This window comes from Poecilia latipinna, unplaced genomic scaffold (genome assembly GCF_001443285.1).
Source record: "Poecilia latipinna isolate Pla-1442-1.1 unplaced genomic scaffold, P_latipinna-1.0 Scaffold1852, whole genome shotgun sequence".
NCBI classification, from domain to species: Eukaryota; Metazoa; Chordata; class Actinopteri; order Cyprinodontiformes; family Poeciliidae; genus Poecilia; species Poecilia latipinna.
The window spans coordinates 61,600-80,220 of NW_015114468.1; the positions used below are offsets into that span (position 1 = coordinate 61,600).

Here is an 18,621-nt window from a genome sequence, read left to right on the forward strand (position 1 = left end):
ATTCTAAAAAGTCCAACTGCAAAGTTTTGGCCAATAATGGTTTCTTGTGGTTGTGTTTGTTTTTGTGTTTTTTTTTTTTTTTTTTTTTTACATGTACCCGACATTCTGGAGTTATTACGTGTGTTTATGTGAAGTTCTGCACATGCCTGTAGAAATGGACTGTGCTTCCTGGTTGTGAAAGCCACTTGTGTTTTATGTGAGACGTTATAAAACAGGGATGTGAATGACTGGTGGAAATGATAGAATAAGCCCACACTTCACAGGGTGGGCAGTGGGGCGTTCTGTCACAGGTGCTGGTAAGAAACAGCAGACATGAACCAGACTGACGTAATAGTCCCAACTTCTTCCGAGGGATCACCTCTACTTCTACGCCCTCCCCTCCCTCCTCCTTGTGGGGTAGGTATTCCCAGTAATGGTGCAGACCAGATTTTAATTTACAAACAGGTAAATATCTAGTCCTTTCCACATCAGAAAAAGACAAGTGCTCGATGTTGAGAAAAAGAACATTTGACACAACCATGCTTGTGGAAATGGATAAACTCTTCTCCTGGGACTGGTAAGAAAATGTTCTGACAAGTTGTGAGTTAAATCCACTGACTCGAGCTCAGAAGAGGATTTCACTTCCAAAGTGGTTTCTTCAGATAGGAGCTGAACAACCAATCATAGAGCTTTGGGTAACCATGAGAACTCACATCCATATATTCAGGGATAAGTGGTGTGTACTCTGTTCCTAAATGCAAAATGCTTTTGTTTTACTTTACGATACTTGACAAGAAAAATAAATGTTGTTGTTGAGTCCGTGCTCACAGCTGCCTCAGATGTTTGTGTCTGTTTTATTCAGCTGATGCGAGTGGAACCTGACATGGTCTTCTGCTGTTATCACCTCTTTGCCTCAAGGCTGAACATGTGCATTCTGCAGCCATCCACTTGTATAGAAAGAAAAAAAAATGTTATCCAAGTTACAGTAGCCGCTCTGTTAACTCGGACACGCATCGCCGTTCTTGGATCATACTCGTCAACAAGGACATTTCTGAAACTAACAGTTTTACAAACCACATCTTGACTCATTTAAAGAGGTCATATTTTATTCCCACAGTGATGGTTGATATATAAGATATAAATTTAGAATGATTTTAATTACCGCACTCCAGTCAGATGTTTGACTCCCCCCTCAATTTTACCTTGGGTGCCTTCCTCCATCCATTTAGTCTCACTTCCAATTGTTTCATTTTTTTAAATATTGTGCTATGTAGTTACTTTATTACAACCACTTCTTGACTTCTAAATGTGTAACCTTCAAGGACACACACACACACACACACGCATGCACACAAACCTCCAGTATCCTGTCCCCAACTCTAAGGGTGCCATTAAGTGCTGCAGGGCTGTCGGGGCTGATGTGCTTGATGAAGACACCCCTCATCATCTCTCCACTGCTCAGTCTGCGGCCCATGCCTCTGCCTCCCATAATGCTGATACCCAGCGATTGGCCCGGTGCTCGAGTCAGCTGCACACTGTTACACAGAGGAAGGAGGCAGATACTGAACAGCTCATTATCCCTCTAAAAACTAGAGGTGTGCTCAACACACCGCTGCAAAAAAAAAAAAAAAGCAATAGAATTAATCCGATTTGTATACTCTTATTATTATTATTATTTTTTTTTTTTTGCAAACATTCCGTTTCCCTGTATTCTCTGCTTACCACTGGGGATTATATTCCAAAGATTAAGTGAAAACAAAAACATATTGTTTCTCACAGGAAGCCACATGAACAATAATTTGGTGTGTGTGTGTGTGTGTGTGTGTGTGTGTGTGTGCGTGTGTGTGTGTGTGTGTGTGTGTGCACCGCGTATATTACGTGATTTATCCAAGTGGCACAAACACAATAAACAGAAGATGGTAAAGCAGTTACTTTCTCCAAATCTCAAGAAAAGATGTTGCATGAAAAAAAAAAATCTGCTGTGCTGTTGTTCTAAGACCACTGTGAACGTAATTGGAGCCCTCTTGGATTCTGTAAACCTTCCCTAACACAGAACGCCATGAAAAGCATCCTGGGAATTGGTTTAAAAGCATCAGACAAGTGAAGCTGAACACAGGGAATTACTGACCTTTTAGGCTGATCCCAAGACCAGGCTGCATGGGAGCAGACCTCTTCATTATAAACCCCTTCTTTACCATCAACCTTTATTTTCACTTGTGGGTTTTTTACTTTTACACCTTCGTTTGTTTCGTCTGCTCTCTCCTTTGCATCCGTTTCCTTCACTTTGCTATTTGGAGGTCTTTGGAGGGATTTTGGAATCTGCCAGCTGGTGGTAGGAGAAAAGACACCCAGAGGGGAAAAAAACAAAAAACAAAAACAGAGTGAAACTGATTGCAAATCATTTAAATGCTTTGGGGGGAAAAATAGCATTTTAAAAATGATGCTGTGAAGCATGTTATGTGTCATCCAAATTAAATGTCAACTGTGTGCTCCAAATTATATGTCAATAGGTTTCAAACAGTAATTTTGAGAATTTACAGACAATGTGATGTCCAACAACCATTACCTCTGTCAATTCTATAATTATTAGCTGTCTCCCCAATTTTGTGAGCTGAGCAGCTTTGGGCAAGACTACAAAAAGCTCAAAATATTAGGAGGTACAAACAAGCCATTTCAATGTCAAGTTATGAAATCAGTTAGTGGTTTAAATCTTACATTTTTAGCATTTTAAAACAGCATTAAGTAATCCACTTTATTCCAAACAAGAGCTTAAGGCAGTGAAAAAAAAAATAGAGATATTTCAGCAACCAATAAAGAGCATCACATCTTAAATGTAGCTATATTCTGGACTCACTCAACGCAGAAGGGAACATGACCAGCTGCAAAACTGGTTAAATCCTTGCTTTTATGAGTTTTGGTCCCTCACATGTTGACAGAATCTGTGAGTATGGCTCTTACAACATTCAGTTGGTTTGACTGATCTATACAGAGAGGACAACGTCAAGCTGTGTTTAGCAAAACAAAGTTTTGGCAGTTATTTGGAATAATTTGGATTATTTTCTAGTACCATTAGATGACGAAAATCACAAAACATGGTGTAGAGAACCAGTAAACAGCATAAGGGTGAGTTACATTAATTTCAAATTTGTCAAGTGAAAAACAAAATTGTTCAGCTCAAAGTTTTCAAAAATGTGAGGTCCATCTCCATGGGTAACCCAAATGCTCAACTGTACTGCTCAACCCACAAATGCAAATAACTTCCTAATCAAATGTCGTACCTTTGAAATGCACAAAAACAGGCTTTCCAACAATAAAGCAATTACTGCCAAATCACTGATATGACAAGGAAATAAGCAGTCAAGCAATTTTCCTTAATTTTACATCTCTCTGTCTCTCTATAAGTGTCTCATCCTCCAAACTTACACATCTAGTAGCACTGTTAATAATAACAATAAAAATAAAATTATTATCACATCATCATAAGAGTAATTGCATTTTTGCTGAATAAAACGGGCCCCATGATTATTATTGTAATAGCAATTTGCGGTTTAATATATATATATATATATATATATATATATATATATATATATATATATATATATATATACACATAAAAACCAATGATAGTGATAGCAGATAAATTTGCACACAGTGATCGCAAGACAACATTTTCAAGCAGTTATTTACTCCTTTACAAGTCACAAAGGTTGAAACTGAATTATATTGTTGAGCCTTGAGAAAATACACTGATTAAAGTGCAAATAGCCCTGAAAATATTTATTTTCTCCCAGTGAAGTCACAACAAGGTTGTGTCTTGAGGTGTGTGTGTGGGTGTGTGCTAATGCGTACAGTATCTCTGTTGACAGCGCGTGCACCGAGTTTGTGTGAGTGTGGGAGAAAGAGTAAGAGAAAGGCAGATATTTTCATGAATATGTTTAACGGTGCGCGGCTGTAATAAGAGCCGAGGATGCGCCATCACACAAGCCCGTAGCCAGTTAATGCTCAGAAGAAAGCAGAACAAATGATCCTAGCAGGACTGAGAGGGCGACTGGGAGAAGACGGCAGCAACCAGACTGGGAGGAGAGACACACAACGAGGAAGCAAACACAGAAGAGTGAGGGTGAGATGAAAGACGGATGCAGACACATAGCAGAAGAACAGACAGACATGATTGAAAGATAAAAATGAAGAAAAGATTGCAGGGAGTAACGGATGACGGCAGGGAGAAGAAAAGTGAAAACAGGAACAAACAGAAGCGAAACGATTCATTCTTGCTGACAGTCGGCTCTGAGATCCACACACGAACAGCTAAATATAACTCAGGGATTCAACACGGAGAAGAACGGAGAGGAAGAAATACCGACTGGAACAATAAAGCTGGCTACATCCTGTGGCAGTGTTTTCTCACCTATGCGGTTAATTAAAGTGACAGATGTTGGATCTTTTTCAAATATTAGATATGCCGTATTTGCAGTCCCATAACTTTGGTGCAGAAGGAGTATTGACTCAATTGTGGAGTCGTTCTGTTTTCATAAATGTTAATTAGAAGAACCAAGGTGCATGTGAGATCTCTGATGTTGTACTCCGCCTGAAGTGTGTTAGGTTGTTAAATTAAATAACTTATAATGTCACGTTTATTTAATTTTATTCATGTCAACTTATTCTAATAAAGAATGGAACCGGATGCTTTGGTCCACACCATCGCCTTGAAGCAATAAGTCTCTGAAATAAGTGTTTTTAGTTTTCCAGGTACCCGTATCATGCCCCAGTGACTAACATTATTCAGCAAGTGTTAGATAAAAATTGTAAATTGATCTCAATGAAAAGGTGGTAAGGATTGGATGATCACAAATAAAAGGCAGAACTCTCTCTCTCTGTCTTACATTACCTTGTGTCTGAGGCTAGGGTGATGGTGGGGACTACGGCTGGCCCTCTGAAGGCTTTGAATGAAACAGTGGCCCTGACTGTGGGTGGCTCTGGAGCTGCTGTTGTTTTGTATTTGACCGAGGCAGACAATCTGAGCGCTGATGAAGCCGGAGGACAGGAGGATCTGACTGAGACCGACTCAGGCTCAAAGGTAGGTAGGGTGGGCGAAGAAGATGGACTGTCTGTTGAGATGGACGCCAGAGGAGGCAAACCCAGACGGGTTCGGTGCTCGTCCACCTGATGAGCTGGAACATAGGTTATCCTGAAAGCAGGGTTAGGTAGGGGAAAAAAAATATATATATAGTCAAGTAAAACTGACAAGGAAGCTTGCGTACTGTGTAAACGTCACCATTAGTTCGGAAAAAGTTATTTTTCTTTAGTGAGAACAAAAATAGTTGAAAAGATCAATAAGTAGATATTAGGCCTTGATGAACATAATTTATTTATATATTTTTTTTATTTCTAAGACTCAAAGTATAATTTACATGTTTTATTTCATAGACATTGTGGCATTTTGTTGACTTCCAGAAATCCTTACAGTTGGTGACCACAACAGTCCTTTGATAAATAATCTGGTAAAATAATCTGGTAATTCTATGAGTAAATGAATCAAATGTTTCATTAGGTTGCCTGACTTTTGGGGGCGAGGGGTTAAATACAAATGCACATCTTTTAAGCTTTTTATTTGTGAAAACATTTGAGGACTATGTAGCATTATTTCTTCTCATAATAATTAGAAATAGAATCCCACAAAAGTAAACTGAAGGTTGAAAAGGTTCAAGCAGTGAGAATATTTTTGCAACCACACAATGCTCTATAGATATTTGAGAAGCCATTAGAGTTCAATGAGCACATGATTGACATATATCCCACGCTGTTTGCTAAAATGACACATTCTGGACCATCCACAGGGGTTTTACTGTGCAAACTGAGAGAACCACTAGCAACAGCATTTCACTTGTCAACTTGAGATAATTATAGGTCTGTACTGAAGGCTGTGTGGCATGCTGAGTCTGATGTGGCCTGATTGGCATTCAACCTCTTGCGACAGATACGTCATGTTCTGTTAATTGAGCAACATTCCCATGTTCCCCTTTGAACAGGTTCAAAGATGGTACAAGGCATTATTGTCTCCAGACATAGCATTCCTTGTTTTGTTTTTAAAAAAAAATCCAGATCTGAGATGAGATCCCTCAGGAGAACATCCGTCGCCTCATCACATGCATGCTCAGGCATTGTAGATAGATCATACAGGCACATGAAATAAACACTACTGAGCCTCACTTTGACTTGTCTCATGAGTTCAACTGTTTCTAGCGTGTGCCACTCAACCTCACACATTAGCTCTGGCTCCGTACTTGTCAGAGAGGTGACATTCCATCTCCCTAAAGCCGGATTATACCAACAGGAAATGACCAAACCAAGGGTTCCGGCCCTCACCTTCCTTCCTCCCACTTTGCGCGGCACCTGATCCTGATATTCCTATCTGCAGGTGGTGGGCCCAGGCAGAGGGGGCTTCCTGTAGCTTCTTTGAACTGAGTCTTGTGAGCTCTCCCACAGGCCTGGCTCCACGATGGTGCACTGATATCCCTAATCTGGGCAAGGTTCACCTCTTGTTGTGGTTAGCCACATTATCAGAAGACTTAAAACTGCTTTAAGCTTCTGCGCAACATTCTCTCCGACCTGTCTGATGTTCCTTGGTTTTTGTGATGTTGTTTGCTCATAGATCTTCTCTAACAAACCTCTGAGATCTGTGTATAGTAGCTGGTTTTGAACTGAAATCAGATCATACAATGGTGGATTCCATTTACTGTACTAATTATGCAACTGCTGAAAGCAGGTGGTTGGTTATTTTTCGTCCTGTCAGAATTAAGGGAACTGGTTACAAATTCTCACCACACTTTTCAGATTTTATTTGTCACGAAATTTTGTGAAAACCATGTATCGTTTTAGTTCCACTGTAGATGAAAGTCATAAAATTACAAAACATGAAGTTTTAGGAATAGTAACACTTATACAAAACACTGTATTAAATAATGTCATCATGTTCAATTGTCATTTTCCTGGTCAATGAAATCAAAAAAGTTAATTTTACAACCTTCCCAAAAAGGGGGGTGGGGGGAGGGAGGGGGATTCTAATTCAACAGAGCTAAGATCTTTTTCTTTTTATGACAATAAATTTATGAATTCAATAATGCCTCATTGCACTTGTACTATACACTTATGCTATCATACATTACTGTAAAGAGTAATAGAAAACAGTTGCTCAAATCTTCCTTAATTCATGAAGGTATTTTGAATCTTTACGTTTTCAGTGCTAAGCTGTTGTGACTGAACCGTGCGGACAGCTTGTCTTGTCTCAAAAGACGCAGTTTGATAGTGACAAGCCCTCATCCTTCTGCGTGCCTCACTCTCTCGCTGCCAAAGCAACTCAACTGCCTCCACTTGCTTTTAGATTGTCTGAAGTGCTGTCAGAAGGAGGCAAAGAGAGCATGTGTGTGTGTGTGTGTGTGCGTGTGTGTGGAGTTGAGTGTTTCTGTGTGTACGTGGAGAAAGAAAGAAAGAAAAAAAAACATGTGTGTGTTCATCAGTGTGTGTATTCTGTGTGCAGTGTGTGCATGAGAGACTCTTTAAAACGCTCCTTTATTCAGAGGTACACTGTTCAAGGTGAGATGAGAGATGAATTATTCAGAAATATTTCCCATAGCAGGAAGAGGGTGTTTTTGGAGGTTAGGCCACTGAATGCTTTTGTGTGTGCTTGTGTGTGTGTGATGCCTTTAAAAGCAGGGGAGAGCGATGCAGAGAGAGAATGTGAGTAGGTGTTTAACAGGGCAGAGGGATAGTGGAGGTGGAGCACATCCCCAATCAGCCAAACAAGCTTTTTCAATGTGGAGCCATAATTGCTGATGCTGAAACAAGTGATAATGTAGCCAGTTTTTCCTCAGGCAGTCTTTAAGAATTTCATCATCTAAACTGAACATGACTGTATCGCCTCAGTCAGATTTGGCTGCAATAAGTGAAACATTATTTGTCTATAATAATGCAATGAAGATTGTTGTGCTCTGCATAGTGCACACTTAGATTAACCATAGGAGTAATGCAGTCATTCAAATCATGGAAATGGTCAACCTAATATGTTGACTTCGTGGGAATAATTGACTGCATACCACTACATGGTTCTCAAACCGGAACCCTCTAAAATCTTTAAGAGATGTAAATAACTGGAAAAGCAATGAGTAATCGCTTTGCATTTGTACCCAAGGCTCTGAGCAATAAGCACATTTAAATGATTTACACATTATTTATGATTTATTAGTATTAATTTGTGATAGCTTAAAGGGATAATTCATTTTTATATTTTTTTAGGGTTGTGTGGTGTTCTGAAGAGTCAATGTTTTACTTGCAGTATGAAGCTGTTAAATGGGTCTAAGAATTTGAGAGACACTCTCAGGAATCGCCGTAACTCCTACTGAGATCACCATCCAAAACAACCCAAACGCACAGCACCCGCAGACTAAACTCTATGTGAAGCATTTTACATCAGACCATTGTTTTATCTGTTAAGTATTTTGTAAACCAAACAACATTTTTATTTCAGTAATATATATGCTGTGGTCGTGCAATTCTAATTACCTTGAACATGGAAATACATTGGATTGTATGGATAAGATTTTTGAACTTTGAAAACCTTGGGGGCTTTTATTTATTTATTTATAATTGTATTACATTAAATTAAATAACTAATTAACTCAAAAACAATATAGAATGACTCAGATGTACAAAGGCATGCTCCGTGAAGGCATACATTTTATTTTCTAAATTAAAAATTAAATATTGTCAGTAAATTTCATCTAAAGTGTCAAGTAAGTTTAAATAAAAGATTATTTATTCCTTTATATAAGTAGATGATGTACAAGTTGTTTGTTTTTTTAATTAGCTAATAACAGTTTAACAGTGTTGTGGGCAAGAGACACTTCTCACCTCATCTCTGGCCCTATGACAGAGTGCCTGCGGAGCATGGACCTGGCCTGGGCGCTGCTCAGATTTGAGGCAAGTTCTCCATTTATGGCCAAGATGACATCCCCCACCCCCAGTCTGCCATCCTGGCAAACAGAGCCCCCCTGGACCACGCTCCGGACCAGCATGCCTGTGCCGTCCTTGATAGCACTCACCGACATCCCTGCCAACAGGCGCACAAACACATCACACAGAAGCACACAGAAGCATGGGTGAGTAGAGGATAGGCCAAGACTGCTCTGACTGCACGCCAAACAGACATGTGCCCAAACAAACACCTGACTGCTGCAATAATCAGTATAATCAAGACAGACACGAGGCAGATTAGCACACAGACATGGCCACATATGCTTGACATTTGCACGGCAGCATCCTTCACACTCTCACTCGCATAAATTGCATTAATGCAATCACACACACTCGTGCTCACAGAGGGCAGATGGGCACAGGTGACTGGAGGAGTGACACTTGCCATTCGCACAAACACCCGACTTTGGCGTTAGCAGTTTGGACACTAGGTGGATTACGCTAACGAGTCATTAATGCAAACAGGCAGAAGTAGGTAAATCAGGTCTCACACACCTCATGCACACACCTAAACATGGTGTAGAGAGGGAAGGCTATGCCAGATTAGATAGGCTGGTTTAAGGTGCTGCTAGCTACTAATGAAGCACATCCACAACACTATGGTCGTACAAAATTTGAACTTGGTCAAAAAAATGACTTTGTGCTTAATTTTACTTAAATAAATAGTTTATTGCTTTTTTTTTGGTATTACATTCAAATTGCAATACAATCATAGTGCATGGAGTACAATAATTTGGGAACACAGCAACTGCCACTTACAGGACAAACCAAAGATACACATTTCAAAGACTGAAGTCTAAAGAAATAACAGTTAAAGTTTTCAACTCTAGAGGTGATGAAGTACAACACTGCATCAAAATACATCTAATATTACAAGCTCTAAAAGTGCTTATATGTTTAATTAATAGAGATGCACCAAGAAAAGCAGCAGGCATCGAAATTTGGATGCTCTTTTAGGAATCTAAAAATCCTTTCTTGAACACATCATTCTTAAAAGATACACCTCAGCAGCAACACTTTTTGACGTGGTTGTTGTTGTTGAGGAAAGAAATCTCAGAGCCATTTTCAGTATCAATGGGTTGTTTAAAAGTGCAGACACAGATAAAAGAAAAAAAAAGTAAAAAGCTATTTAAACTAAATATTGTATTATGACATGTCAAGACATCTGCAGTTTACTGAGGCTGTAAGAGATTGAGAAAGAGCAACACTTTCAGCAGATGACAGGGAGGCTGAAAATATTACATCAAGGTTGCTCTGTTTCATTCTTCTAAGTTTTAAACTGTTATGTAACATAGTGGACCTTTAAATATATTTTGTGTTCTGGAAATCCCAGAGTTGAGGTAAAGAGTTTCTTTTTTCTTTACTAAATACAGGTGATGCTAATAATGCTACCTGCTAATAACATCTGCAAAACAATGCAAAGATTTTGTTGCTTTAAAATATTAAAAAGCTGCCTTGTAGTGGCAGCTGCTACTAATATGAATGAAGGTTGCTTTCTGAAGGAAGGATGGAAGAAAGTATTTTTATACTTATCAAAGACAAAGTGGAATTTGGGAAATCTATATTTCAAAACTTTCCACAAATCAGAAATGGGTCGCAAAATTCTCATTGGTGCATTTCTAATAATTATAAGTAAATTAATAGTTCACATGCAAAAGCATTTGATTTAAGCTCAACAGCACATATTAACAGTTCAAAAGACTCAAGTGGAAAAGTGTTACAGCAATTGCTTAGAAAATTTAAGAACATGTAATGATTGGTGCATAGTCAAATAAACAAGGCAAGAACAAGACTTAGTTTTTCAAACCTTTTTTCCTTAAAACTTGCTGTTATGCACCTGTATGTTCATTCTTTGCTACAAGCAAAATAAGTTGTTTTAAATTCCCAAAGCTGGACATTAATATGGTTATGGAGAGAGTTACACATGGCAACCAGATCAAGTAAAAACAACAATATGGTACCAGGTTTTGTTCAAATACAATGAATATAAAATCTCTTCCTGTCTCTGTGGACCAGCAAAGGTTTGGGCATTTCTGTGACCGCGGATTTCTGTTAATTGAGAAAGTGAACTTATCCTAAAATAGTAGTACAATGAAATGTACAATCATATAATATCTGTTATGTATAACAGATATTATGGGCTTCATAAAACTAAATTTAAATGACAAAACAAGAACAAAAGCACCATCAAAAGACTTAAAGGCATCATAAGAGATTTGAGCTCTCAGGTTAGTTTTTAAATCTAAGAACTTAAATATCCAAGATGTAGAACGAGGTACCGTAAAGTATTAAACTTCACCATGCAAAAGTATTTATACTCCTTGAATCTTGTCACAGAGATTCATGAATCAGGTCTGATACAAGTATTAAAAGTGAAGTAATTATGGTAGAAGAGTTGCAAGACTGAAGCAATTCTTGAAAAAAAAAAAAAAGCCACATGAGGCCCTGATTCCAGTATGACACAATCCATGTAGAGGACACAGCAAACACATGGAAGAAAGTGCTTTGGTCAAATGAGACCAAAAGTTTTGCATTTTATGAAAATGAAGAAACTATGGGGGATGGAAAAAAAAAAAAAAAAAACATAACTATGAAACATGGTGTAGGGATGCTTTTCTGGTCAGAAGTGATGGGGAAACTGATGGAATAAGCACAGGGCAAGTTTTAACACCTATCCAAGATTATTATTTTTTCATTAGTTGTAAAAACCATGCAGACAACTCTCTTCTGTGCAAAACTAACGGCCAATGTGTTGTCAAGTCAAGTTTATTTCTATAGCACACTTCAGCAACAACGGCCTTCAAAGTGCTTTAGGCAGTTCAAAACACTTTATCACACATAATTAGTACAAAGTACATTGATGTTTCTGGCTTTAATGTGACAAACTGTAAATAAAAGTTCAAGGAATAGAAATACTTTTGCAAGAAACTGTAACAACTCTTTAAAGCTATACCTTCTATCATAAAAACCTAAATACTAACATAATATCATGATGCACGCATTTCTTAAGACAAAACACCGGAAAATTAGAGAAATTTTAGACTCATGACCCACCAGTATTCATAACAAAGAAGTGCTTGTAGGAACAAATATACCGTTATTTGGAAAAAGTACATAAATGCTAGTTTACGAGACCTTATCTCAATAATCAGGAAGGTATGGAAGAGTGTTTATTATGTTCAAAAGCTATTTTTCTTGCTTAAGAAAATACCAATCTTGCTCAAAGAACACCTCATGGGACTGGAAGGACAATCAACATTAAATTGTAGGAGTACTCAAAAGACTTAAATAATCAGGCATTGACCTTCATCATTCACTTAAAGAAAATCTTCCTTGCATCTTAATCACCAAAGTCTGAGCAAAACTCAGACTTGTTCAGACTTGGGGATTATAAAAAAAAAAAACAACAACATTATATTTAGAAAATTATATTATTTAGAAAATATTTTCATATTTAGAAAATTATATAAAAAAAAAACATTTAGGTTGTAATAATTAAAGCTCTGTGTGGTACAAACAGATCACAGCAGATAGGCATTAGCCAGTTCCCGGTATCAAGGTCTACCAAGATACAAAGGTATTCTATGGTGAACTGCCCCTTCTAATGAGAACACGTCATTCTTAAAAGCTACCACCTCAGATTAAGATGAGATCTCAATAAAAAAAAAAAAGGCATTTTTTTTTTTTTTTGAAGTGAAGAGTGTCTTGCAAAGTAAATTTCAGCTGGTGCTAGCATGTGACCTTTTCTGGTGAAGTAATTCTAAGCTATTATTAGGAATGCTGCATTTGTGTTAGACTCTTATTTTGAAGAGAAAGAGTAAGTAGTTCTTGAACTGTCCTGTTGTACCGACAGAGTTAGCAAATAAAGACTGCTTCCACGCGAGCTGACAACACGATGTAATAAAGCTTTGAAGGAGCCGTCATTGTTTTTAAATTGTTTGTGGCAGTCTTTTGAGGCAGTGACAAGAGCAACAGACAAGATTTGATTTGTAAGGAGTGTAAAAAAAAAAGAAAAAAAGACTGGCAATCTTTTTTTTTAGCTGCTAACAAAGCTAAAAGTAGCATCTGCTTGGGAGCTCCCCATCTGTACGTTAAATGATAGTGTCATAGGTTTTTATTTGGACATCAGGACTGCATTTTATCATTTCTAATCCAACATTGGACAACTGGACAATACTTCACTAGGGAGAGATTATTTAAAGCAAACATTGAGATATACAAAATTTGTGAAATTAACAAAAATAAAGCATTTTCTAAATTTCTTTCAACATTTGGGCCACTATTTAGACAACCTTAATACCAAATTATACAAACTAGTCAAATTTCCACTGTAATATTCTACACTAAGGTACAATTCTGTAAAACACAGAACGCAATTTGTGAAATCTTAATTGTTCAAAAGAAAAACAAGTAGGGATTTTTAGTTTGCGATGGACTGGCGACGTGTCCAGGGTGAACCCAGCCTCTCGCCCGTCAACCGCTGAAGCTAGGCACCAGGACCTCTGGCGATCCCATCAGGGATAAGAGTATAAGGTGATGGATGGATGGGTGGATTTTTAGTTTTCCTAGATATACTCCTAAAATCTTGTCTTGTTTTGTTGCCTCAAAACTCAAAAGTGTGTCCTTCTCAACAGTTTGTAACTTATTCATCAATATTTCATCTTCCTGTTTGAAAGAAAAGCAGTGAGGTCATTTGTTACATTTTTGTATTAATTGTCTATCTTAACATCATGATAGTGCAATACTGTGGTATATGCTTTCAAGATTACCAAACTGTGAATTTCAGAAACTTGCCCATGCCTGATTGCAGTGAGGACTACAAGAAACAAACAAACAAACAAAAAAAAACCCCGAGTTGGGCAAAAATAGTCATATCTGAGTGGTGGAAAGACCTGACAGTCTGATGTTTTCTTGGACTATTAAACACCTCAGTGAAACATAAAGTTCTACTGAACAGACCATCAATCCTTAGCCAAAAATGTATAAACTCAACTTACATACAGTAAACTCACAGAAGCATGAGATTCCCATAAAAATAACTATTTTAGCTTGGTACACAAAGTCTTGTAGAATTTCTGTAATAAAAAGTAGCAAAAATCCCAAAGCATGTCAAAGGATATTAAAGGATGCCCAAACTTTTTGCTTATCACCACTCATAAACTCCTGATCCACATATTTTTATATGTATTTTACACAAAGCACACACACACATATATATATATATATGATGATATGTGTGTGTGTGTGCTTTGTGTGTTTGAATTTCCAGTAGAGTCTGTGTCATTAAATAAATCAGCATGGGGATCCAAACAATCATAACCGATGAGAAGGGTGCACTGATACTGTGACCTTGATTTTCTCTACCACAAACATTTACATAATTTCAAACTCTTTCTTTTTCTCTCTCTCTCTCTTCAAGCACACACAGACGTAGGTAGTCGAAAGCCTTATCAACACATGCATTCGGAATACAAATGACTTGGTTTCCTTATACTTTGCATAGTGTCTTTAGACAAAAGTGGAGGATTGGCTTTGACTCTGCTGGTTCCCTGTCATGTTAAGACAGCCAAACACTGGAACTGGAGTTAAGACAAAAATCTCTTATTTTGTAGATAACAAAAAGTCTAAATTGATCAACACCGTCATATAAAATGTATGGGTTTAATTCAGACATTGAGATATACAGTGTCTCTCAAGAAAGTACACACTCCTGTTAAAAGGCAACAGGTTTTTGTGATCAGAAATTTTTTTCCACATGTAACCTGAGGTTTATTCCATATAATTTAGCGGGAAAATAAACAAAACTGTTAGGAAAAAAGTAAAGGGTGAAATAACCAGGATGCATTAGTGTGAAACACCCTAAATCTAATACTTTGTCCAAAACAGCTTTTGATTAAATTTAGGATGCAGGTAGGTGTCTGTCATCATCCCACATATTGACCTTCCAACATTGTACCACTCTACTCTGCAAACGTTCTCAAAATCTCTCAGCTTTTGATGACATTTCTTGTACACAGCCCTATTCATGACACCCCACATATATGCTTTTAAATTAAGAATTGGACATTCCAAATTTCTAATTTCCTGCCATTTTTGTAGAGATTTGGAAGAAGTCTTAGCAATGCTGAGAAGTAAAATCTATCAGTTTTCCAGCAGGCACCTCAGGGTTTGTGGCCAAAACTGTTCAAGATCTCATCCAACCACCTTGACAAAAATCTTAGATCCGCCTGGAACCCCAACCTTTATCCTGCTGATACAATGTTTTACTGTGACTGTGAGGATGGCGCTCGTTAGATGGTCAATGGTGTGAACCTTTTAGAATTTTGACAAAATTTTAAAGTTTTGTTTCACCTGACCATAACCTTATTCTTGTTGCTTATCTCCTGGCAGATTCACGAGGCTTTGTTTTGTCTGAATTTTCTAATGTTGCTATTGTCACATGCTTTCTCTATTTGTTGATGACTGTGCTCCTTGTGCCTTGATGCAAATGCCCACAAGTAGAGGTATATAAAAGTGAAACTTTATGTACCCTTTTCCTGACTGATACCTTTGTACAATCACATCTTTCTGACTCTCTGTATCATCTCTGCAAGCTATTGCTACAGCTAAAGCCAGCAAGCATGGAAAAGTGAGGAAAAGCCAATTTCAGGTTAATCAGATTCAATACAACTCAAGAAGGGTGTGAACGCAAGATGACTTAATGGTTAATTAAATCAGAAGATGGTTTACCTTAAGGATGTTGCCATATGCAAATAGGTTATTGCACCTTGTGCAGAATAAATGTTACACTTTAGGTAGAAAAAAGCTTTAAAAACAAACATGGTCTCATTTCTTACATAACAAAAACTTGGTATTTTACAGAGGTGTGTACTGAGAGCCACTGCACCTTCTCATTACCTTTACTATTAGTTAGCATTTTTAAGTGTTAAAAAAAATGTTAACTCTCTCATTCAAAACACACACATCCTGCCCCCACACAGAAATAATCTCCTTTCTCAGGTTTGATGAACACATCACGTCACCAATCCTCTTCGGCGCAGTTGTCATCACCATCTCCAATTAGTGTCATCAAGGCCATGCCTGCAACGTACACACACCAGGACACCATCACCAGGAGAAAGACAGAGAACATACCAAGGCTACGGTTGCCCCGGACAACAGTGATTGTCCTCTCAAAGCTTGTGCGAGGGGGCAGAGGTGGAGCTTGCTGCCCACCGTCATCTTCCATTGCGCAGCAGCGATAACGCAGCTGATTTTCCTAAGAGAAAGACAAGAAGGGTGTAAAAGAGGGAGTGAGAACATGAGAGTGGGGTGAGTGTTTTATGAAATGTGATACTGGCATTCATTTTAGAGCATAGACATGCTACTGTCTTTGTATTTTGCTTCCAAGGAGCCAGACTTACTTAATTGTTTTTAAATTGATCTTGATCAATGTAAGTTTTTTTATTATTATTATTTTTCTTCTTCCTCACTCATTTTGAACAAAGAACACTTGTTCTTTTGTACAAAGAATAAAATGATATGCTTTTAATTTTACATATGAATTCAGGCTCCTGTGAAGCTTGAATTCGTTTCTCTTGAACCTTTTCATATTTTGTCACGTTTCAATCACAAATCTATATTTTATTGAAATTATAGATTTCAATCAAAAAAAATTAAATCTATGCTAATTTATTCCTAATAATTTCACCACTATTAAGAATAATGGTGAAATGGAAGAAAAAATATTTTCATTATTTCTCCACACAAAAGTCTCAGCAAGAGGGCACACATTTGAATTTAACCCCCATTATAGAAAAAACATGAAGACTAAGGAACACAGACAGGGCAGGGAGAAAGTGGCTGAGAGGTTTAAACATGGACAAAACAACTTCCCAAACTTCGGACAAAACATGGAGCACTGTTCAAGCCATAGTCTGAAAATGAAAACTTTTGGTGCCTCTGGAAAGAATTCAGTGCTTCACTTTTTCCACATTTTGTTATGTTACAGTCTTTTCACAAACTGTATTAAATTAATCTCTTTCCTCAAAAGTCTACACACAAATATGGCAGTGCAGAAAAAACTTAGGTGAAGTCCACCTGTGGTAATTGAAGTTGATTGGACTTGATCTGAAAAGGCACACACCTGTCTGTATATGGTTCCACAGACATGACAGTATTATGACATATAGTTGCAATATTTCAACAGGAACTGTAAAGCTGGTCATAGTTGGCCAGCCCTGTAAGAAACCATGTTATAATCCCTGTTAGAGGCTGCAAAACCATGAACACTGAGGCAGCAGTTCAATTTCACATGGGACAAAACTACAAACATGCAGTCAGAGACAGGATAGAATGAAAAAAATTAGTCTTTTGAGGTGTAAAACCAACAGAAACATACGACTTGCAGCTGTAACTGTAGCAATATGTTAAGTTAGAGGCTGAATACATGATTTCTGTGCATCATTGACTTTCCACTTCACAGTTACATATTACTGCATGTTGGTGTATCACATAAATAAATTGTTGTAATGTGACAAAATAGGAAAAAGTCTATGAATGATTTTGCAAGATGAAAGATAAAATAAAGGGAAAAACAAAGTTTTTTGTCATAGTGTATGTGAAGTGTATACTGAAACAAATATAATCTCTAACGCCTCTTTATGTTAAGTGATTCGGCAGCAACTAGTAAGTATCGCATAAAACGCAGAAACCTCACGAGCCTGAAGAGAAAATACAGTGAACATCAACAAGATTATCTGTTTTTGGGGGCACCCAACAAAAGATTATGTTACTATTTCAGTCTCAACTGTGATGGACTCAGCAAACAAGAGAACTGGAATGAGGCACAGGGAGTGAACAAAAGAAAAGTGGTTCATGTTTCTCGGCACACTGAAACTGGGAAGCAAAGATAACCCAGCTATGATGGCTGAAAGTACTGTATAATTACAGCCATTATTCCTGAATAATACAAAATAATGCTTGAGAACTTTTTAAGTGGTACTTGTGGGTTGTGTTGGAAAAAAAAACACACACACACAAAAAAAACAACACATAATATTTTGAGGATATGTGAGTTTTAAAAAGGCACCTATCAATCAATCTCCTATACAACTTTAGAGCAAAACTTCAGGAGAAAAGCAGGTACCCTGAGGAAACTTGTCCCTCAACACTTTTTTATGCAACATGAAGAGGAGTTCAATGTTCTGCATATTCCCTGTGCTGTATTTCTAGAGTGCTGTTATGAAGTAAATTCACTTCTTGGAAAATTATCATGATAACTATTATGGTTAAGGTACATTGCATAAACTCTGTCCTCCTGCAAACATAAAACTGATCTTAACAGAGCTTACGCAGCTAAAACAGAGAAAGCATTGCATATTTTCTGTACAGGGAAAAATGAATTTCTTTGTCAGCAAAAAAAAGAAAAGAAAGAACAATGACAACACATGGATGCGATTTTAGATGAAAGGATTATGCACCTTCAAAGTTGATGGAGCTGGATGCAAATAGGGATTGCGTTTGATTGTAGAGAGATGTCAGCTCTGTGGTTCTATTGTTTTTTTTTTTTTTTTTTTTTTTTTTTTTTTTTTTCCCTTTCTTTATTTTTCAAAACCAAAATTTTACAAG

The 18,621-nt window shown here is 37.5% G+C and overlaps 1 protein-coding gene across 8 annotated transcripts in view; it reads right to left on the reverse strand.

Annotated features, from left to right (window-relative positions):
* Positions 1-18,621, reverse strand: part of LOC106934743 (multiple PDZ domain protein-like) — a 69,601-nt gene that overhangs the window by 24,971 nt on the left and 26,009 nt on the right. For all 8 annotated transcript variants that reach the window (XM_015014841.1, XM_015014838.1, XM_015014836.1 and 5 more), the window contains exons 19-23: positions 16,147-16,270; positions 8,890-9,088; positions 4,871-5,170; positions 2,108-2,305; positions 1,337-1,514 (exon numbers count right to left, since the gene is read on the reverse strand). In XM_015014841.1, coding sequence (XP_014870327.1) covers positions 1,337-1,514; positions 2,108-2,305; positions 4,871-5,170; positions 8,890-9,088; positions 16,147-16,270 — 999 coding nt within the window. The remainder of the gene's footprint in view (positions 1-1,336; positions 1,515-2,107; positions 2,306-4,870; positions 5,171-8,889; positions 9,089-16,146; positions 16,271-18,621) is intronic.